This window comes from Oncorhynchus mykiss, chromosome 22 (genome assembly GCF_013265735.2).
Source record: "Oncorhynchus mykiss isolate Arlee chromosome 22, USDA_OmykA_1.1, whole genome shotgun sequence".
In the NCBI taxonomy this organism is placed as follows: domain Eukaryota; kingdom Metazoa; phylum Chordata; class Actinopteri; order Salmoniformes; family Salmonidae; genus Oncorhynchus; species Oncorhynchus mykiss.
In genome coordinates this window covers 37,575,519-37,599,516 of record NC_048586.1, presented here as the reverse complement: position 1 = coordinate 37,599,516, position 23,998 = coordinate 37,575,519, and the positions used below count along the sequence as shown (strand labels likewise).

General features: G+C 44.5%; 1 protein-coding gene across 2 annotated transcripts in view; it reads left to right on the top strand.

The window, feature by feature from the left end:
- LOC110502101 (diacylglycerol kinase beta) overlaps nucleotides 1–23,102 on the top strand; it is a 147,053-nt gene extending 123,951 nt beyond the window's left edge. For both annotated transcript variants that reach the window (XM_036959240.1, XM_036959239.1), the window contains 3 exons: nucleotides 16,209–16,329; nucleotides 17,373–17,433; nucleotides 17,902–23,102. In XM_036959240.1, coding sequence (XP_036815135.1) covers nucleotides 16,209–16,329; nucleotides 17,373–17,433; nucleotides 17,902–18,000 — 281 coding nt within the window. In that variant the 3' untranslated portion in view covers nucleotides 18,001–23,102. The remainder of the gene's footprint in view (nucleotides 1–16,208; nucleotides 16,330–17,372; nucleotides 17,434–17,901) is intronic.
- Nucleotides 23,103–23,998: the final 896 nt, after the last annotated feature.

The following is a 23,998-nucleotide window of genomic DNA, read 5'->3' as shown; positions in this document are numbered from 1 at the left end:
ATTTCAGACATTAGGATTTGGTGTAATGTTTTTCTATGGGTGTCAAAGGATCCATTGTGTCTGATTGGTCTGCCATTTCTTGACCATACAGAGTAAGTTCCTGTGTTCTATGCCAAACATTATGTCATTTGCACACTTAAGGAAGTCTTGTGTTCCCTTCCCTCTGCTCCCTAGCCCAGACTTGTCATATGGAACAAGTTAGCCTACATTTTCTGTTGAAGCTTGGCTGTGAGAGACTTACTAAACAGTCCTAGTGCCATATCACTTACTAAACAGTCCTAGAGCCATATCACTTACTAAACAGTCCTAGTGCCATATCACTTACTAAACAGTCCTAGGGCCATATTGTAAGTGTTTCATACTGCAACAATGTCCCCCACCAGCCAGCGGCAAGAAGAATGTCAGCTCTCTGTGGTGTCGCACAGGTGACGCTGTAACCCTCAATGAGTTATGAGCATCCTCGCTCTCCCAGAGGACATTGGGGGAGTTACACACACACGCACACTGAGGACGAGCTGCACTTGCAGGACTGGTGCCCGCTGGCCTAGGTCGGTGACGAGCAGCTGTTTTTGGTTGCTGTGAATTAACCTCCAAAACTGAACATTGAGCACTAAAACAGACTCAGATGCTGGGCTGCTGAATGCTGCTGGGCTAGCAGGTCTGTTTAATTATGGGCTAGCCATAATTATGACTTTGTGGCTGTGGTAACTAGCGACAACCCAGATTCCGTGTTGTCTCTTCATTACATTCTTCCTGTCTGTGACGCTGTAGCTCTTCCTCATCTGTCTCCCTCTCTTTCATCCGTCCTCTCTCTTTATTCCTTAACCACCCTGCCTCTGTGCTTCTCATTTGACTGAACTAGTTGGAATCCTGTTTCCATGGAGACCCTCTGGCTCCACTGAACAAGCAAGAAAAAAAGAAAGAGAGGCTGCTGCCAGCTGTGTGACTCATCATATTTGTATTTATATAACCTTTATTTAACTAGGCAAGTCAGTTAAGAATAATTCTTATTTACAATGACGGCCTAGGAACAGTAGGTTAACTGCCTTGTTCAGAGGCAGAACAGATTTTTATCTTCAACTGCCCTCCAGGCAGCCTTTGCTGTTCTCTGCCCTTCAGCACTACCGTATTGTAACATACTGTATAGTACTGTACACTCTGACGTTGTCAACCTCCCACCCAGCCCCTCACCAGACCGCTTCACCAACCATCAACACTGTCTGTCCTGTCTGAGGCCAACGCCCAGCCTCTGTCCTGGCACAGCAACTTGTTCTAACATCTTCTAGTCAAAAGGTTCTCCAACAAGAGGACATTCTGTCCATATGCTGCCTGTAGTATTTATAGCCTGAGAAAACAGAGGATAGGATATATTTATCCACAAACACACACACACATACACATCAGTGGAGGCTCCTCAGAAGAGGAAGGGGAGGACCATCCTCCTCAGTTAATTTCATAAAAGTCAAAATAGTGAAACGTTTAAAAAGTTCTCCTTTTTAGATAAAACTGTACTAAATATATTCACGTCACCAAATAATTGTTTAAAACACACAGCTAGCTTCTGTCCTCTGGCTACATTGACATAGGAGGCTCATAGTTCTCACCCTCTTCCATTGACTTACACAGTAATCATGACAACTTTCAGAGGACGTCCTCCAACCTATCAAAACACTTGCAGCATGAACTGATATGTTGTCCACCCAGTCAATTCATTTCTGACACCGGGACCCACCAGTGTAACTGCTAAACTGCTTTCTGACTGTACGCTGCACTGCATGATTGTAGCGGGTTTACTAACGAGTTAGTTTTACTAGCCATGTTGACTATGACGTAAGACAACATGTAGGCTGTGTGTAGCGGTTAGCGGTCCTGATGTGAAAGTTTGGCTTGGAAAGGTTTTTTCGCCTGGTCACAGACAGCTGATGTTTGTGCACTGAAGTCCACAAGCGAATGGAAAAGGTGAGAGGAAGAGTTGAAGGTTGAAGGAATTCAATTAAATATACAGCGAGCAAAGTGGTCATGCTGTTTTTATGTGGCTGCTATGAAAGTGAACTGTTTGTGTGTTGTCAGGGGTGTATTGATTCCGCTGGTTCTGTTGAAAAAAGTTTCTTAAACGGAAGCAAAAGGAGCAAAACAGGGATAAACATACCTATATTGCAACTGTTGGACTAATGCTTACACCCCACATCAGCTAGATGCAGGCAAGAGTGTGCAAGGCGGTATTGAATGTGTCACTGTTACCTTGATTACCCCAAAATTCTCTCGACCTGTGCACCTACAGTACGTTGTAAACTTTCATTCATAGGCTAGGTTCTAGCAACCTCAGGATGGGTAGAGGGAAGATTCGAGTATAATTTGGAAGCCTAAACTTTTCGATGTTCCATTAAGCTGGGTCAGTGGAATATGAATGACAGTCATCCAATATGCTGTTATATAGAAACAAGACCATGCTCATCAAAGAAGGTCCTAATATTCCCTCGCCTTAAACGGCACCGCCCACCACTGACACACATGTACACACATATGCTCAAGAGGGTACTGAGTGACAACCCTGTCCCCCCTGTCCCTTCTCAGGTGCATGCAGACACACTCACATAAACAGTGTATATGAATGTATCTCACACAATGCCATAGGGACCGTGAGCACAGTAGCTTTTGTTGTTGTTGTGGGGACTATGGTGTGCAACTTTGGTAATTGACGTGAAGACATTTCCGCACAACATTTCCTTCTCAGATAGTTGTCCCCCACGATGAAATTGGGAAGGGGACTGTGGATCTGCCTCTGTCCGTCTGTAAGTTTGTTCGTTACGTACGTTAGTCACATACCTACCTCAAATACGTTATTATTATCTATCCTGATGCCTAGTCACTTTACCCTGCCTTCATGTACCCATCTACCTCAAATACCTTATTATTATCTATCCTGATGCCTAGTCACTTTACCCTGCCTTCATGTACCCATCTACCTCAAATACCTTATTATTATCTATCCTGATGCCTAGTCACTTTACCCTGCCTTCATGTACATATCTACCTCAAATACCTTATTATTATCTATCCTGATGCCTAGTCACTTTACCCTGCCTTCATGTACATACCTACCTCAAATACCTTATTATTATCTATCCTGATGCCTAGTCACTTTCCCCTGCCTTCATGTACATACCTACCTCAAATACGTTATTATTGTCTATCTTGATGCCTAGTCACTTTACCCTGCCTTCATGTACATATCTACCTCAAATACGTTATTATTATCTATCCTGATGTCTAGTCACTTTACCCTGCCTTCATGTACATATCTACCTCAAATACCTCATTATTATCTATCCTGATGCCTAGTCACTTTACCCTGCCTTCATGTACATATCTACCTCAAATACCTTATTATTATCTATCCTGATGTCTAGTCACTTTACCCTGCCTTCATGTACATATCTTCCTCAAATACCTTGTTATTATCTATCCTGATGCCTAGTCACTTTACCCTGCCTTCATGTACATATCTACCTCAAATACCTTATTATTATCTATCCTGATCCTGTCCCTTTACCCTGCCTTCATGTACATATCTACCTCAAATACCTTGTTATTATCTATCCTGATGTCTAGTCACTTTACCCTGCCTTCATGTACATATCTACCTCAAATACGTTATTATTATCTATCCTGATGCCTAGTCACTTTACCCTGCCTTCATGTACATATCTACCTCAAATACCTTATTATTATCTATCCTGATGTCTAGTCACTTTACCCTGCCTTCATGTACATACCTACCTCAAATAACTTGTTATTATCTATCCTGATGCCTAGTCACTTTACCCTGCCTTCATGTACATATCTACCTCAAATACGTTATTATTATCTATCCTGATGCCTAGTCACTTTACCCTGCCTTCATGTACATATCTACCTCAAATACCTTATTATTATCTATCCTGATGTCTAGTCACTTTACCCTGCCTTCATGTACATATCTACCTCAAATACCTTGTTATTATCTATCCTGATGCCTAGTCACTTTACCCTGCCTTCATGTACATATCTACCTCAAATACCTTGTTATTATCTATCCTGATGCCTAGTCACTTTACCCTGCCTTCATGTACATATCTACCTCAAATACCTTGTTATTATCTATCCTGATCCTGTCCCTTTACCCTGCCTTCATGTACATATCTACCTCAAATACCTTGTTATTATCTATCTTGATGCCTAGTCACTTTACCCTGCCTTCATGTACATATCTACCTCAAATACCTTATTATTATCTATCCTGATGCCTAGTCACTTTACCCTGCCTTCATGTACATATCTACCTCAAATACCTTATTATTATCTATCCTGATCCTGTCCCTTTACCCTGCCTTCATGTACATATCTACCTCAAATACCTTATTATTATCTATCCTGATGTCTAGTCACTTTACCCTGCCTTCATGTACATATCTACCTCAAATACCTTATTATTATCTATCCTGATGCCTAGTCACTTTATCCTGCCTTCATGTACCCATCTACCTCAAATACCTTATTATTATCTATCCTGATCCTGTCCCTTTACCCTGCCTTTATGTACATATCTACCTCAAATACCTTATTATTATCTATCCTGATCCTGTCCCTTTACCCTGCCTTCATGTACCCATCTACCTCAAATACCTTATTATTATCTATCCTGATGCCTAGTCACTTTATCCTGCCTTCATGTACCCATCTACCTCAAATACCTTGTTATTATATATCCTGATGCCTAGTCACTTTACCCTGCCTTCATGTACATATCTACCTAAAATACCTTGTTATTATCTATCCTGATGTCTAGTCACTTTACCCTGCCTTCATGTACATATCTACCTCAAATACCTTGTTATTATCTATCCTGATGCCTAGTCACTTTACCCTGCCTTCATGTACATATCTACCTCAAATACCTTGTTATTATCTATCCTGATGCCTAGTCACTTTACCCTGCCTTCATGTACATATCTACCTCAAATACCTCATTATTATCTATCCTGATGCCTAGTCACTTTACCCTGCCTTCATGTACATATCTACCTAAAATACCTTGTTATTATCTATCCTGATGTCTAGTCACTTTACCCTGCCTTCATGTACATATCTACCTCAAATACCTTGTTATTATCTATCCTGATGCCTAGTCACTTTACCCTGCCTTCATGTACATACCTACCTCAAATACCTCATTATTATCTATCCTGATGCCTAGTCACTTTACCCTGCCTTCATGTACCCATCTACCTCAAATACCTTGTTATTATATATCCTGATGCCTAGTCACTTTACCCTGCCTTCATGTACCCATCTACCTCAAATACCTTGTTATTATATATCCTGATGCCTAGTCACTTTACCCTGCCTTCATGTACCCATCTACCTCAAATACCTTGTTATTATATATCCTGATGCCTAGTCACTTTACCCTGCCTTCATGTACCCATCTACCTCAAATACCTTGTTATTATATATCCTGATGCCTAGTCACTTTACCCTGCCTTCATGTACCCATCTACCTCAAATACCTTGTTATTATATATCCTGATGCCTAGGCACTTTACCCTGCCTTCATGTACCCATCTACCTCAAATACCTTGTTATTATATATCCTGATGCCTAGTCATTTTACTCTTCTTTAATGTACATACCTACCTCATATACCACATACCCCTGCACATTGATCTGCTACTCTCTGTTAGGGTGTGGCCGGGGGAGGCCGTCATTGTAAATAAGAATTTGTTCTTAACTGACTTGCCTCGTTAAATGAAGGTTAAATACATATAAATAAATATAGCTCCATTCTTGTGTATTTTATTGTCCCCCACGATGAAATTGGGGAGGGGACTGGATCTGTCTCTGTCCTAATGTCTGTACGTTAATCACACAGCACTGACCCAATTTTCACAAAACTTGCCATAGAGGTCCGTCATTTACAAAACTACACTGAATGGCCCAAGGCAGGGGCTCATAGTAATTAACTGAAATGTGTTAGATGTCTCAATTGGTCCAAGGTGAGGCGACATGTTCACTGTTGCCTTGTTTGTGTTGTGGCTTGTGAAGTATGCCATTGGAGTTGTATTTCATCCATAACATCTTATCGTTGGTGATGTCCCACCTGCATTTTTGACTCCTGAACACTGCAACAGTGAACACAGCCATGGCTCCTTATACTAACCTAACCACCATCTGGCATCCTTGGCCCTTTTCTGGTCTCTGAAAGATCAATATCATTAAATGTCAAGCAGTGTTTGTTTGCCTCTGGCACACTGATTAACAGTGCTTTTACGCTGTCCAGTCATGATGTACCTTTAAAGGATCTGCCTTGCTTGCTATTTGCTTCACGCTCACAGCCTTGTGTGTTTATGCCTAATTGTTTTGCATGAGCGTCTGTTTGTGTGTGTGAGGATGTGGGTGTGGGGAGTTTTGCATTTTCAATGTTTTCTGGGTATATGCAATTTATGGTTATTGCGATTTACTCTGCAGCACTGCGTTTGAATTTATTTTGCATGAATGTCAGTGTGTGTGTGTGTGTGTGTGTGTGTGTGTGTGTGTGTGTGTGTGTGTGTGTGTGTGTGTGTGTGTGTGTGTGTGTGTGTAAAATACCGTAAGGTCCCGTGCCTTATAATGCCACAAAGACCCATCTGTCTGCTCTCTGTTGCCACTTTCTCAGCAGAGAGAGAATGATGTGTCACATTTTCTGGTCCATCCAGACAAATAATATATTTCCTCTTCCTCTGAGTGAGTGACGTCATATGAACGGTGACAGTCTAGTGAGTCCAGCCGTTGTGGTTTCATCTCACTGTGATATTCTAAATAATGTCATAGAATTGAAAGAAGACTACTTTTTCTTGATCACAAAAAGGCTAAATAATTTCAAGCTTAAAGCTGAAGTTGTCACAAGTTTGAACATACTGTATTTGAATGGCGTTTCTGTCGTCAGTTAAATGAAATAGTGTTGATATAGTACTGTCACAAGTATGATAATATTTATTTTACAGTTATTAGATGTGAAATGTTATAGCAAGTAATTTATAATTTGATTATCGCTATATTCAGAAAGCATTTCAGTCATATCAATCCCTATTGCCCCACTTTTGTTGAATAACTCACAAAATTCTATATTATTTGTCATATTTACATAATATTTGTACACTGTACTTGACCTTGTGTCCTCAAAAGTGAGAACACCTCAGCAATTTTTTCTTTTTTTAAATGACCAGAAATGTGAGTTCCAGAACTTTCTAAAACGATGCAACATTACCAGTTATTGTTTATGGCCATTTCATGAAAATGAGTTAAGTTTGGGTATGTCTAGTCAGGCGGAAATCTACATTTTGCCCTATCAATAGTCTAAATTAAACATCATCACTCCAGAGTGATCTGTTCATTCAATTTGTAATCTATGACATTTGTGATTTAGATCATTTTTCAAAAAGTAGTTTGGATGTTTCAAAGTAACTCCAGTTAAGTAAACTACACTGAGTGTACAACACATTAGGAACACCTTCCTCATATTGAGTTGCACCCACTTTTGCCCTCAGAACAGCCTCAGTTCGTTGGGGCATGGACTCTACAAGGTGTTGAAAGCATTCCACAGGGACGCTGGCCCGTGTTGACTCAGTTGTGTCAAGTTGGCTGAATGTCCTTTGGGTGGTGGACCATTCTTTCTTGTTCTAGATAACACCTTTTTTTCTAAGAGTCAAGCCAGCTCGAGTAACAAAGCAAGGAAGGATAGTGATGACAATGTAAAATACTGTCTCAGTCTGTAGTCAGGGGTTAGTTACTGCTACTGCTGTTGATGACGAGGAAATTGATAATGGTCAGATGGTCAGAGGAGGGGAGGTACTGAAGGGTCCTTTAGTGACCGGGATAGAAAGCATCCAACTCTCTCTCTCTCTCTCTCTCTCTCTCTCTCTCTCTCTCTCTCTCTCTCTCTCTCTCTCTCTCTCTCTCTCTCTCTCTCTCTCTCTCTCTCTCTCTCTCTCTCTCTCTCTCTCTCTCTCTCTCTCTCTCTCTCTCTCTCTCTCTCTCTCTCTCTCTCTCTCTCTCTCTCTCTCTCTCTCTCTCTCTCTCTCTCTCTCTATATATATATATATATATATATATATATATATATATATATATATATATATATATCGCCCTCTCTCTCTGTCTGTGTGTGTGTGTTGTAGAGCTGTACCATTGCAGGTTAAAGCCGGGCCAGGTTCCAACAACCTCTCCCTTCAGGAGTCCTCTCCGCCCTCCCTCCCCCTTAACACATTCTGGTTAGAGTCACACCCTGGCCGTAGTGTGGGCTATTTCAGGGCACTGCCATCCAGGAACAGGTCATTGTTTTTACTCTCACACAGCTAAAACAGAATGGTTTATTTTTTATTTCCCCCTGTGTTGTTTGCGATGACAGAAATAGACTAAACTATAATAAAATCAGTCACCCAGCGAGGATTGTGGGAAGAGCTATGGCATCCTGGCACATACTTTCAACTGTCAAGAACGTCTGGTTCAATAAGCCAATCTTTCCTATAGGAGAATATGAGAAACTTTGTAAGTGTCCCTTATATCCGAAGAGTTGGACGGTCAACCAGGTTTTTTTCCCATGAGAAATGAAAGTGTTGTTTCTGAATAGCATAAGAACAAAAATTCTGAGCATTTTGACAAGCTCTGCATAAAGCGTTAGAGAGTGTGAATATTCTTATGTTAAAAAGCATGTGTTACGGGAACACAAACTGTCTAAATATACTGTATGTGAGAAAGGACAGAGAGGAGTTAATAATCATTATGTATCTGTCTCCATGGTAGCATTCCTCTGTACACTGTCAGTGGGCCAAGCAGGCCACACCCGCTCACACACCTTTACCATCCACTCACCTTCCCTTTACTGCAGTAACAGTTACACAGTGTCGTCTAGTTCCTCTTAACCATCTGTCCTTACTCCGACCTCCTCTCCGGACTCCACTCCGGACTCCACTTGGGTCTCATCTCCGGACTCCACTCCAGCCTCCTCTCCGGCTTCCCCTCCGGTCTCCACTCCGGTGTCCACTCCGGCCTCCTCTCCGGCCTCCATTCTGGCCTCCACTCTGGCCTCCTCTCCGGCCTCCACTCTGATCTCCACCACGGCCTCCTCTCCGGCCTCCACTCTGGCACCCTCTCCGGGTCTCCACTCCGATCTCCTCTCTGGCCTCCTCTACGGCCTCCACTCTGGCCTCCTCTCCAGCCTCCTCTCCGGCCTCTCCAGCCTCCACTCTGGCCTCTCCGGCCTCCATTCTGGCCTCCACTCTGGCCTCCTCTCCGGCCTCCACTCTGATCTCCACCACGGCCTCCTCTCTGGCCTCCACTCTGGCCTCCTCTCCGGGTCTCCACTCCGATCTCCTCTCTGGCCTCCTCTACGGCCTGCACTCTGGCCTCCTCTCCAGCCTCCACTCCGGGTCTCCACTCCGATCTCCTCTCTGGCCTCCTCTCCGGCCTCCACTCTGAACTCCACCATGGCCTCCACTCTGGCCTCCTCTCCGGCCTCCTCTCCGGCCTCCATTCTGGCCTCCACTCTGGTCTCCTCTCCGGCCTCCACTCTGAACTCCACCATGGCCTCCACTCTGGCCTCCTCTCCGGCCTCCTCTCCGGCCTCCATTCTGGCCTCCACTCTGGTCTCCTCTCCGGCCTCCACTCCGATCTCCTCTCTGGCCTCCTCTACGGCCTGCACTCTGGCCTCCTCTCCAGCCTCCACTCCGGGTCTCCACTCCGATCTCCTCTCTGGCCTCCTCTCCGGCCTCCACTCTGAACTCCACCATGGCCTCCACTCTGGCCTCCTCTCCGGCCTCCTCTCCGGCCTCCATTCTGGCCTCCACTCTGGTCTCCTCTCCGGCCTCCACTCTGATCTCCACCACGTCCTCCTCTCCGGCCTCCACTCTGGCCTCCACTCCGGGCCTCCACTCCGATCTCCTCTCTGGCCTCCTCTCCGGCCTCCTCTCCGGCCTCCACTCTGGCCTCCTCTCCGGGTCTCCACTCCGATCTCCTCTCTGGCCTCCTCTACGGCCTGCACTCTGACCTCCTCTCCAGCCTCCACTCCGGGTCTCCACTCCGATCTCCTCTCTGGCCTCCTCTCCGGCCTCCACTCTGAACTCCACCATGGCCTCCACTCTGGCCTCCTCTCCGGGTCTCCACTCCGATCTCCTCTCTGGCCTCCTCTATGGCCTCCATTCCGGCCTCCTCTCCGGGCTCCATTCCAGTTTCCACTCCAGTCGGACTGTCGGACTGTGTCAGGAGCTAGGGGATGGAGGAAGGAAACACACCCTGGATTATAAATACATAAACAGGGTAATTATTGGAACACATACTGCAGGTAGGGCTACTGTAGGGGGCAGTACTATCAAAGCAGTTGTGTATCAAAAAAATTCATTTAGAAAACTATTGAACTGGTATGGGAGAATAGCAGGACTGGTTGCCACGGACTGACTACAAACATCAAACATTATTTTGTATGACTGCTATACCCGTCGTATACCCGTCGTGTTTGTGTGACAGCCCATGGCACGGCAGGAGAGCCAATCCAGTTTGGCCAGCTACCCGCCATCCATCCCACAATGCACTGGGTGTCTGTGTTATGTAAGAGGCTGATCTGCTCTACTGTTAGTGATACTGGGTGGACATCTCTCTCTCTCTATCTTTCTCTTTCTGTCATACATTTCTCAGGGACTATAGGGAGCTGTGGTCTAAAGTTACATAATACATAAAGTTACATAATACATATCAATATGTATTACATTTGTATAACATTTTCAAACATTGCAATTCGTCTCAAAAGACATCATATTCATTATTAGGCCATTTATATCCAGATAATCTGTATAGAGAAAGTTATAGTAGGTTGAATCACAGGAGGCTGGTGAGGGGAGGACGGCCCATAATAATGGCTGGAATGGATTTAATGGAATGGAATGAAACCACACTGATTCTCAATCAGCTACTCTGATCCTCAACACTGGGACCCCTCAGGGGTGTGTACTTAGTCCCCTCCTGTACTCCCTGTTCACCCACGACTCCTTCACCATCATTAAGTGGTAGGCCTGATCACCGACAACGATGAGACAGCCTATAGGGAGGAGGTCAGAGAACAGGCAGTGTGGTTGCCAGGACAACAACCTCTCCCTCAATGTGAGCAAGACAAAGGAGCTGATCGTGGACTACAGGAAAAGGCGGGCCGAACAGGCCCCTATTAACATTGACGGGGCTGTAGTGGAGCAGGTTGAGAGTTTCATGTTCCTTGGTGTCCACATCATCAATGAACTATCATGGTCCAAACACACCAAGACAGTCGTGAAGAGGGCACAACAAAACCTTTTCCCCCTCAGGAGACTGAAAAGATTTGGCATGGGTCCCCAGATCCTCGAAAAGTTTAACAGCTACACCATCGATAGTATCCTGACCAGTGTCATCACCGCCTGGTATGGCAACTGCTCAGCATCTGACCATAAGGCGCTACAGAGGGTAGTGCGTACAGCCCAGTACATCACTGGGGCCAAGCTTCCAGCCATCCAGGACCTATATAATAAGCGGGGTCAGAGGAAAGCCCATAAAATTGTCAGAAACTCCAGTCACCCTAGTCATAGACTGTTTTCTCTGCTACTACACGGCAAGCACCAAGTCTAAGACCAAAAGGCTCCTTAACACATTCTACCCCCAAGCCACAAGACTGCTGAACAATTAATACAATGGCCACCGGACTATTACATTGACCCCCCCCCCCCTCCGTTTGCTCTGTACTCTGCTGCTACTCACTGTTTTATTATCTATGCATAGTTACTTCACCCCTACCTACATGTCCAAATTACCTCTGACCTGTACCCCCGCACACTGACTCGGTACCGGTACCCCCTGTTTTACTTTAGTCTACTTGGTAAATATTTTCTTAACTCTTCTTGAACTGCACTGTTGGTTAAGGGCTTGTAAACAAGCATTTCATGTTAAGGTCTACACTGTTGGATAAGGGCTTGTAAACAAGCATTTCATGTTAAGGTCTACACTGTTGGTTAAGGGCTTGTAAACAAGCATTTCATGTTAAGGTCTACACTTGTATTCGGTGCGTGTGACAAATACAGTTTGATTTGATTTATTCCATTTCAGCCATTACTATGAGCCCAATCTCACAATGAATCATAGTGTCATTAGTCACGGTGTTATAGTGCCACTTGTCACAGTGTTATAGTGTCACTAGTCATGGTGTTATAGTGTCACTAGTCGCCACTAATCCAGGGCTCTTCATGCCCAGGTTGCTCTTAATGGATCTCAATCCTATTATTCTTTCTGTGAAAAACTATATTGTTAGAGGCAGAGGATCCCTATGGGGCAGAGGATACCTATGAGGCCCTATTCCCTACGTAGTGCACTACTATTCCCTATGGGTCCTGGTCAAAAGTAGTGCACTATATAGGGAATAGGGTGCCATTTGGGACACACCCAGAGAGAGCTCTTCTCTCCCTTTCTGCTCATACACCTGTCTCTGTGTCTCTGTAGGTGTCACGACTTCCTCCGAAGTTGGTCCCTCTCCTTGTTCGTTTGGCGGTCGACGTCACCGGCTTTCTAGTCGCTACCGATCCATGTTTCATTTTTATTTGGTTTTGTCTTCATTATACACACCTGATTTCTATTACATGAATTATGTTCCTTATTTAACCCTCTGGCTTCCCTCTCTGTTTTGTGCGTTATTGTTGTCATGTGGGTTCGTGTTCTTGTGCTTTGGATTTTTGTGTTTTCCGTGTTGGAATATTATTCTTCATTTTTGAGTAAACTGTCGGACTCTACCTTTCTCCATTCACCAACACCCTCACAGTAGGAGCCTGTAAATGTCACTACTTCCGCCGAAGTTGGTCCCTCTCCTTGTTCGGGCAGCGTTCTGCGGTCAAAGTCAACGACCTTCTAGCCATCGCTGATCCTCTTCTCATTTTCCTTTGGTTTTGTCTTCCATCACACCTGGTTCCAATCCCATCAATTACATGTTGTGTATTTAACCCGCTGTTCCCCCTCATGTCCTTGTTGGAGATTGTTTATTGTAGTGCTTGTGCTCGTCTGTCCTGGTGTGAGTCGGGTTATGGACCCATTATTTGATTGTTCTGTTTTCCTGTGGGTTTTTTGTTATTAAACTGAGCCGTTTGGAAACACAGTTTTTGCTCTCCTGCGTCTGACTTCTCTGCCGCCAGTACGCACCCCTTACAGAATCACCGACCAGGACACGAGGGGAAACAGAGGGTTAAATACACAACATGTAATTGATGGGATTGGAACCAGGTGTGATGGAAGACAAAACCAAAGGAAAATGAAAAGAGGATCAGCGATGGCTAGAAGGTCGGTGACTTCGACAAGGAGAGGGACCAACTTCGGCGGAAGTCGTGACATTAAATAAGCAGTTACACACCGGAGAGAGGAGAGGGCTGTCCATATAGTCCGAGAGTTTAGTTAGGACGCGTCCGTGGTGCTCCAGTCTAGTCACCTGGGTGGGTGGAAGGATGAGGCACTGGCTGACAAATGTACCACCGCCGCTGGGATGCCCTGGGCTGAGATGACAGCCACGGACCAGGGAAACAGGCAGAGGGAGGGTTTTTTTGTATTTAGGAAGGTTTCTTATTCTCTGACTGGTTTAGGATGGTTCCCCCTGATGCGATAGATTTAGAATAGGTTCCCCTGCTCCAATTGATTTAGGATGGTTCCCCCTGATCTGGCTGATTAAGGACTGTGTGTTCTTGACTGATCAGTGGTCCTGGGCATATATCCTGGGCACAGCGGCACAGGGGGGAAAGGGTAGTGGCTACAGGGCTATTTGTTCCCATTTGTCCTTATGGCAGCACCTCTATTCTCAAATCAATCAGTTATTCTCTGTGTCAGATACTTGTGTCTCAGCCCACACATCATTTTAGATGTGTAGAAAGAACTGAATCCACAATATGTATTCAGGATGACTCACCCTCAAAACTAAAGTTGAAGCAGAAGTGCATTAAGCATCACATTTCACTGTAGGCTTGCACTTTGTGTATGTACAGTATACCGTATCTGAATGATACTCTACTGCTCTTTTGCTTTCTCCCCATATGTAGTGTGTCAGGCTGTGGAGCCAGTATATTCACTTACTGTGTATTACCCTCAGTGACTTTGAACGTTTCCCCCATCACTCATCTGACATTTGCTGTAAAATTGTCAACTAAAATCTTAGAGTTTGAGTGACTCACTGACTAACTTATCTCTGTATAAACTTTAACAGCATCGAGCGTGAAGCACAAAATGAAAACATTGTTTAATTCCCTTCTTTTATGTTCTATTCAGCTATACACCTGTTATGTTACGGGTCTGTTTGACCCGGTACAGTTAGTACAACAAACACAGAAAGCACAGTAATTAAAGGAGAATGTCTCCTTTCAGTTGTTCTTTTCCCTGGGTTGATAGCCAAAAAGTAATATATCTGTCCGATTGTTTGTGATCCAATGTCGTAAATTATAATTTGTCAAAACTCAGTTGTAGCTCAACTTCAGACCAGTGTTCAGTGTTGCTCAGCCCCTGAGCATCATGAGGAAATCCTATTTATCTAATAGCTAAGTGATTGGCATGGTCACACCATTCCTGTGTAGAAAGCAGCTTGTTTCTAGGACATTCCGTTTAAGAGTTAGAAAAGATCAAGAGTCAAATTGCGGGTCAAATTGACTTCAGATCATTGTTGCTCAGCCTCTGAGCCTCACAGGGACATCATATATGTGATCATCATGGTTTCACCATCCCTGTGCAGAACGCAGCTGGTTTCTAGGACACACCATTCAAAAGCTATATAGACCAAGGTCAAGATCAAATTGACCCAGAACATCAAGGATGTCACTTTTCTTGTACCGGGTAGTGTGTTTTTTGTTATTTCCGCCTTCCCACCTACACCAATGTAGAGAATCAGTGGGTGGCCCCACCAGTACTCAAACCTGGGTCTAGCAACTGTCAAGTCAACACCTTAGCCATTATGCCAGGTGGTCCCTACCTCTTAACCAGCTGAGCAGCACCTCAGAGCGGCTCCCACTGACATACCTGATTAGCCGGGGATGAGAGAGAGAGAGAGAGAGAGATGCATTTCCTGACAAAATGTGAAAAATATAAAACAATTAGAGAGTCATTTCCCCAAATTTTAAACCTTTATTCAAGGTTTCAAAGACCTCTCTGATGAGAGTAAGCTACCCGTTCTGTTGGGGGAGGACGCAGAGAGCTGTAGGTTGGCAGCGCTCTACATTGATGCCTGCCATAAGTTGAGGAACATGTACTCTATTGTATGCTTATTGTTATTGTTCAATGTATGGTTATTTTGATCTTGTTTATTGTTGTTACTGTTGTCCCGTTGACACATTTTTTTCATATAGTAAATATGTACATTGTTACGTCATTCCGAGAGAGAGAGAGAGAGAGAGAGAGAGAGAGAGAGAGAGAGAGAGAGAGAGAGAGAGAGAGAGAGAGAGAGAGAGAGAGAGAGAGAGAGAGAGAGAGAGAGAGAGAGACAGAGAGACAGAGAGACAGAGAGAGAGAGATTTTGGAGGGTACAAAGTGGAGGAAGAAGATATGTCTGAATGGTTGAAAAATCTATTTAAATTGTATGTGGACATTCAATTTCCTGGGTTCTTTACAGTGATGTAGTGAAGAGTATACGCAGGTATACTGGCTTTCCTCCCCCCCCATTCGGCATTGTGTTTACTCATTTCTTAATCCAAACTGATGCGTATCAAAGTAGTGTAGTGGAGATATTCGGCGTAAATAATTGGCTTATCCAAACTCATGTGAATAACTGCAAATGTTACATTTAAGAACAGCCAATAACAAAATAATATGTAGGAGAACAGCGGCTGAAATGGCTCTGATTGGCTGGTCATTTAGAACTTTACTTTGCTTCGATCATAGATTTTCTTTCTTGGCTATTTGCTTTATAAAGGCATTCATAATATCCTTTGGCTATCTCACGTTTTGGAACAAAGGTATATAACGCTGTGTTTTCTTTAAACCAGAGGATGAATATAAATAATTGCCACAATCAAAATGTTCTACGGTGTGTCCTGTCTTTAGCTGTTCTAGCGCCCTACTAAATCTCTTCAAAACTCGTCACCGCGCTCTACTATGTTCTTTCTCTGCTGAGACAGTATTAACTGATGACTTTCGCTCTCTCTCTCTCTCTCTCTCTAAAGACCTGAGTGACCAGTTGCTAGAGGTGGTGGGTCTGGAGGGCGCCATGGAGATGGGGAAGATCTACTCAGGCCTGAAGAGTGCAGGTCGCAGACTGGCCCAATGTGCTAACGTTACCATCAGGTCAGGGTCCTTACTGCTATCCCTTCTGTCCCTCCGTTCATTCCTTCATCCATCCCTCCAACCATTCATCCAACCATCCCTCCCTCCCTCCCTCCACCACCCATTCCTTTCTGTCTATGTCACCAAAACCAGAGTTGAGTCCTGTAGACAGAGGTGTCTCCTGATCCCTTCTCTTCCTCAGTCCATGAGCCCCTGACTGTGTCCAGTAAACCAGACCTTTGGCCAGCTGACATTCATTACAGCCACAGATAGACTGGCAATCATTGGCTGACAAATTAGCTTTCTCACAGGTCTGAATGCACAGTCAAAGGCCAATTTGGATATGCCAACCAACCAATCTGTTTTAGAAAAGTGGAATTAGTTCCCATGTTTTTGTTGCTCTAGCAAGACTCGCTCCATTAAACATCCACAGTAAGCCCAGTTACAGTACCGTTTACAGGGGACGCAGTCAAAGCTATCCCCTCACTTGTTTCACCCTACCCTTAATATTTTCCAAAACCAGAATTAAAAGAGCATTCATCATAGTCATTCTCCCATACTGAGTTTCCCGGTGAGGTATGCATGAAAGGCTTAAACTAACTTTGTGTGTGTGTGTGTGTGTGTGTGTGTGTGTGAAAGAGAGAGTTAGTTTAGAGACTGGGGTCCTGAGAGGGCCTGTCTGGGAACAGGACTCGTGGGAACAAAGACATCAGTGTGTGGCTATGGTCCTGCTGTGGGAGGGGTGAGATGGACAGTATGTATGGGAATCTCTGGTCCTGGGGTGGGAGGGATGAGATGGACAGTGTGTATGGGAATCTCTGGTCCTGGAATGGGATGGACAGTGTGTATGGGAATCTCTGGTCCTGGGGTGGGAGGGATGAGACAGACAGAGTGTATGGGAATCTCTGGTCCTGGGTTGGGAGGGATGGGATGGACTGTGTGTGATCTGTACCTCCGAGGTGTGTGTGATCTGATTCTTGACACTCTATCTCTATACTCTATCCCGTACCCCCCTCTCTCTCTCTCTCTCTCCTCTCTGTGTCTCTTGCGCTCTCATTCCACAGGACGTCCAGGCTGCTGCCCATGCAGATCGATGGGGAACCTTGGATGCAGCCCCCATGTACGGTGAGAGAGACCCACCACACAAACTAACCTCACGCTACACCTCCACCTTCCTCTCTTCCTGCTTCCTATGCCTTTTCAATCTCAGCGCCTCATCCTCCTATACGCAGTAGGACCTGGGGGGTGAGACTGAGCTGAGGCACTGTGTTCTGTGTACTGTCCTTTATTGGTTATTTGGATTTCAAGGTCAGATACTTGCTCTGAAAAGTGACACTTCAATCTGCTGGGTAGCATTAAAACCTTGCTATTTCTTAAGCAGGAAGTGACAGTGAAATAACACTGTGTATCTGGTAAATATGTCAAGTGTTTAGAAGTAGAAAAGAAAGTGCAGACTTCTGGACACTTGGCATGTCCTCCTACAGATGAAGGCATTTTGCTGAAATGTGATGGTTTTGATGATAAAACATGGATATTCTAAAGCAAACTTCCATTGCTGAATATCTTTTTATTTTGTCCCTCCTCACCTTACAGATCAATATCACACATAAGAACCAGGTTCCCATGCTACTGGGGCCTCCTCAGAAGACCCCCTTCTTCTTCTTCAAGAGACGCAGCAGGAGTCGGGACTGAGTGAGGAGGACACTTCAAACTCCCCCATCTTCACACAAACACAACCCCTCGGCCCCTCCAACACCAACTGATGACTGGACTGGTGAACTGTTCCCCATGGAGGAACTGGACCTTGGGAGAGGAGAGGAGGTGTAGAGGAGAGGAGGTGTGGAGGGGATCATTTGGAGAAGGAGAGGATATTCTTAAAAGAGGAAAACAACTCAATAGACATTGCCCCTTGGACCTATGGCACCACTTCAGAATGAACCAACTTTTTCTCAGTGTAATGACCACTTCCTGTGTGTCCATGTTCTAGCTTCTAGAACTTCCTGTTAACTTTGAACTCTGACCCTGCCACTGGCCCACTAGCTCAGTTAACCCAGGCTCCAGACCCAGCTTCAGCCCAAACCCACCAGTACTGACACACTGCCTTGGCAAAACACAGTCCCAACCAACATATAGGTTCATTTAGGGATACTGCCATGATCCTCAAAGGGAGGGATAGAGAGATGGAGGGATAAAGAAACATAAAGAGAGAGAGAGAAACAGAAGTGGGGTAGAAGGGGAGACAGACAGACAGGAAGGAAAGAAAAGAGTAGAAGAGAAGGAGTGAGGGATGGGATGATCGATACAGCAGATGAAAGTAAGGTGTGTGTGTGTGTGTGTGTGTGTGTGTGTGTTCCCCTCTCTTTGAGGAACCCGTTGAATAATGAATCAGAGCTTGTAGAGTATTCACTCCAGTGTCTTTCCACGACGCCAGAACACTGCACACTGCCTGAGACATGAAACAGAAAGAGGACATCTATAATTGACTGCTTTGTTTATGCTTGACGGTGACAGCAGGGCAGAATCCACAGCAACAGTGGCCTGGGAAGCATGGGAAACTCAAACTAACATGTAGGGATTTTTTCCCCCCATCATCTTGGCCCACAACAAGCATATTTAGACTAGAATTTGAAGAATATCAATGGCGTCAGGGGGAAAGGGAAGTCAAAGTGTTTTTATCTCACCATCTTCACTAAGTTACTCAGGGCCATTGGTCTGTCCAGACGGATTCGTGGAACAGAACTCAGTGTAGAGGGGAGACAAGGTAGAGAGGACCTGACTTCCCTATTACTGTAGAGACAGAGATCACTGAGAGCAGAGATAAGCCCTGTGTCCCGATCAGAAAAGCCCAGTAGGACAGCATTAGGAACAGAGCCCAGTGTAGAGGGAGAGGAGACTGAAGGGGGTATGTTAGGTCCTTACTGTAATGTGTTAGGACAGCTTTAGATTGAATCAACAAGCCTCACCCAGAAACAGATGTCCCAGAGGACACTTTTAGAGGGTTAGAGATTGAAATGGATCCAGCTAGCTAGAGATAGAATAACAGCCTGACTCCCCCAGGCCTGAGGGGTCTGATTTACCATAGCTTGGACTGGACCTAAATTTAACCTGCTATTTCAGGAGGATCTACACTGTGAAGCACTATTCCTAATTACGGTGTGAAAACATCAGCTCGCTGTCCAAGAGTGCAAAACCCAGGGGCCTGACTGAAAATGGTGGGTGTAATTCCATTCATGTTGGTTGCTGGACCGTACCATTCAGGCAACAGGAAGACATGTTATCAATTCAAATGTGCTGAACTGAAAATGACTCTTAAAATCAAACCGAATGGCAAGAGCTGAACAGGCAAGAAAACAGTGAGGCAGAGATAGTGTGGCAGCTACTACGATATACCCTTATAGTACTGTCCCAACAATAGTAGCCAACTATATATGTGCAGACACAGTATTTGTATATTGTGGAAATAGGTGTGGTGCACATGAATGTGTTTTTTAATGATATATTATTAGTGTAGAGTTTGAGACTATAGAAGAGCACAGATCAGTGTTCTTTAGTGGGTCACTTCAATGACTCAGTCTGGGGCTGATACACAAAACATCCTCTCTGGCACCATAGCACCCTCGTACCCTAGGATTTATTTTATTTTATTTTTTATTTAACCTTTATTTAAACTAGGCAAGTCAGTTAAAAACAAATTCTTATTTACAATGACGGCCTACCCCGGCCAAACACTGGACCAATTGTGCACCGCCCTATGTAGGATGTAAGGGTTAGGGTGCATGGCACAGGGGGGTGAGAGTGAAGTGAGCCAGCATTCAACACTGAGTGTTTGTCCCAAATGGCACCCTATTCCCTATTCAGTGCACTACTTTTGACTGGCGTGAATCACAAACTGTCATTGTATGCCGGTGATCTTCTGTTGTTTATTTCGAACCCTCACAGTACAGTCCTCACGGTTATAGATACATGGGATATGAATTCGGCAAGATCTCTGGTTACAAGCCAAACCTGAACAAGTGAATGACACAGTATGTAGCGCAATTTTGATGGAATTCCCTTTAAAATGACCAAGGGCCCCTTCACCTACCTTGGCATAACAATGACCATCAGCTACAATGACTTGCTCAGGTTCAACTTCAAACCACTACTAGGACTTACCAAACAAGACATTTCACCATTGTCCACGCTGCCAATCTCCCTCGCAGGCCGCATTCATTGACCCCATAGGGCTCTGGTCAAAAGTAGTGCACTGAATAGGGAATAGGGTACCATTAGGACTGACCCTGAGCTCCTCTTACGGGGCGAGGCTTTGATGTCTTCGGCCCTAAATCCCTTTAAAACCACACTGAGCCGGGACTATCATGTCCAGGACCCACTAAAACAGAGCCACATGTCCAATGACCATGGAGTAGAAGTAAAACAGTCCCAAATGGCACCCTAGTCCTTATATAGTGCACTACTTTGGACCAGAACCCTATCAAAAGTATTGCACTATATAGGAACAGGGTGCCATTTGAGACGTAGACTTTATCTCTATGGACCACAGGGTCTGTCTGACCCTGCAACACCTCTAACCAGTACATACAGGCAACATTTCAATGACCACATCACCTCTACTATCATAACATAGAGTTGTCGGCCAATGGTCATTGGATATCGGGGCTCATTTTAGTCTTTATGGAGCCTGGATTGAGGCGACTCAGTGAGATGTGTGCATGTTTACATATCACTTTTCATTTACGGGAAATGATTTTCAATTTTAACTGTTATAATTATGTGTATATAGATATTTGTTTATATATTTTATCTGAAGTTACACCACCGCATGCCTGCTGAAACAAATGAGACAAAGAAATGTCTGTCTGCTTGAGGAGAGACCACGCTGATTGTTGCAACCCCCTCCTTCAAGCTATGACCTGTCCTGCTGTCGGGTCACATTAGCTGTTCAACCCCCCCAACTTATCCATTGCTTAAAAACCCATGACCTTGTGTGTTTATTTGTTGTGTTTCCCCATTGGTAGCTAGCATAGCATGTTGGTAATTCTGTGCTAGAACAGGACAGTGTTGGTTTGTCTTAGGTCAAAAGGAGAGAGACTTCCCAGGAGACATGTCCACTATGGCTGCCATTTTGTGACTCATCGTCAGAAGATGGAACGGGGATGCGGACACAGAACTCAGAACTCTTACCTATCAGACTATTAATCCTCAATGTTTGTGTCACTCAGTCACCACTCATCTCCAATCCGGTCATCAGAAAATGATCAATAGCCTTAACTAACAAACAAACACACACGGTGTCTCTAGTGCATTTTCTGCCAGGACACAACAACGACGGGACACTGACGAAGAAGAAGTTAGTAAAAAGAACAATGATAATGAACTCTCTGTCTCTGTTGCAATAACCCACTGCCATCACTAACCAGCTGCCCGATCCATAACCATCACTGCCTATCGGGATGGGTCCCCTCCACCCACTTCTAAGAGGATTTGGTTTAGCCCAGGTTGTCAACAACCACTGTTGAATGTGGCCTCTGGCCATCATAGAAACACCAGGGAGGAATGGACTGAGGCCATCCATTATCATGTTGACAGACAGTGGTTGCATCCTAAATGGCATCCTATTCCCAATTAAGTGCACTACTTTTGACCGGAGCACTTTGTGGGCCCTGGTCAAAAGTAGTGGACTATAGGGAATAGGGTGCCATTTGAGTCGCCCTCCATGTTGCAGCAGGGATTTCTATGTACTGCACCTCAGCCACTGTTATAGCCATAAGTGTGTGTCTGTGTCCATGTACATGGTGATCATGATGTGCCTCTGCCTCTGAGGTGACCTAGAGGAGGGCTATATCAAAGAAACTAATAATGATGATAGTATACACAGTCTATTACAATTAGGATTGTTTAATTTTCCACCATTACATATCCACACTCTTCCACTGAATTGAGACAACCAGATGCATAAAAGGGCTCCAAGCATGTCATTTAGAATATGGCCAATACATTGCTGCATTTTATGCAGTATACCAGTTTGGATAATTGAAATGGAGCCAAAGATGGTCCTCATCACCATCCTCCCCATGTGAAACTATTGTCCCCTTGTCTCCACTGTCCCTCCTGACCATGGTCTTGTCAACCTTCAGAGACTCACAGAGGCAGTGAGGTTTATCGTGCTGTCACTGTTGTTGGTGTCGTCCTATTCTTAGGCCTGGACAGATTAACTAACAGTATTGAGTGACACTAGTGGCCGGGACAGATGCAGTCGGGCTAGAGCCATGCATACAGTTTATATCATTCCCGAGTGTGATGTTCTACATGTGTGTTAAAACCCATGGGCCTGTTGTGTTTACCATAGAAATAGCATAGCAACATGATTGGTAAACTCATGGGTACACTCAAAATGGCTGCCAGTCCACTCATTATGGCATCATTGACTTGAATGGGGAGGCCCCGTTCTGTGGTGTTTACTCCCTCAGGGTCAATGTATGTACAGTATGTATGTATGTATGTATGTATGTATTTGTGTGTGTGTGTGTGTGTGTGTGTGTGTGTATGTGTGTGTGTGTGTGTGTGTGTATATGTATGTATGTATGCAGCTGTCCATATGCCTGTAGCGCCCGGCGAGGGTTAGGGGCAGACTGTGACAGTAGACCCTGTGATTGGACAAAAATAAGATATTATCATATATTCTCATCGTCTGCCCTAGCTGGGTTTATCGTCTGTTTGTTGCCCTCGCCGTTGTGTTTGTTAGTTGTATGTTGGACAAAAGAATAATCAAATAAACAAAGAGGATGAATATGCTATGCACTCTGTTGGGTTATATTTGGTGATATGGTCCAATGAGATGTCTGTTCTTAGATTTTTTATTTATTTATTAGCATCTCCATTAGCCGACGCCAATGGCGACAGCTAGTTCTGTTCTCCACAACATTGCCACACACACACACACACACAGCTGGTTCTGTCTTCTACTGAAATTGATTGGAGTTAAATTGAATCAGACATCGTTTAACTTTTATGTTAATAATTAAAAAACATAAAAGCTCCGAGTGGCCCAGCGGTCTAAGGCACTGCATCTCAGTGCTTGAGGCATCACTACCGTCGGCAGGTAGCAGCAGGTAGCCTGGCGGGTAGGAGTGTTGGACCTTTCGGTTGCTGGATCGAATCCCCGAGCTGACAAGGTATAAATCTGTTAACGCCGAAGATGTGGATGTCAATTAAGGCAGCCCCCTGCACCTCTCTGATTCAGAGGGGTTGGGTTAAATGCAGAAGACACATTTCAGTTGAATGCATTCAGTTGTACAACTGACTAGGTATCCTGCATTTCCCTTACAGACCCTGGTTCAATCCTGGGCTGTATCACAACTGGCTTTGATCGGGAGTCCCATAGGGCGGTGCACAATTGGCCCAGCGTGGTTAGGGGAGGGTTTGGCCGGGGTAGGTTGTCATTGTAAATGAAGAATTTGTTCTTAATTGACTTGCCTAGTTAAATGAAGGTTAAATACAACTACTAAATGTTGATGATAAGGAGTGGCAGGAGGAATGAGGTTTCCACACAGGGCACTCATCATGATCACGGAGACCAATATTATTCTGTATCTTTATTGTGAACAATGCAATGTCAAACTCTAAGAACTTGTTTCTGTTGTGAAGCAGAGGTACTACTAAAATGACTTTATCTATATTGAAACATAGA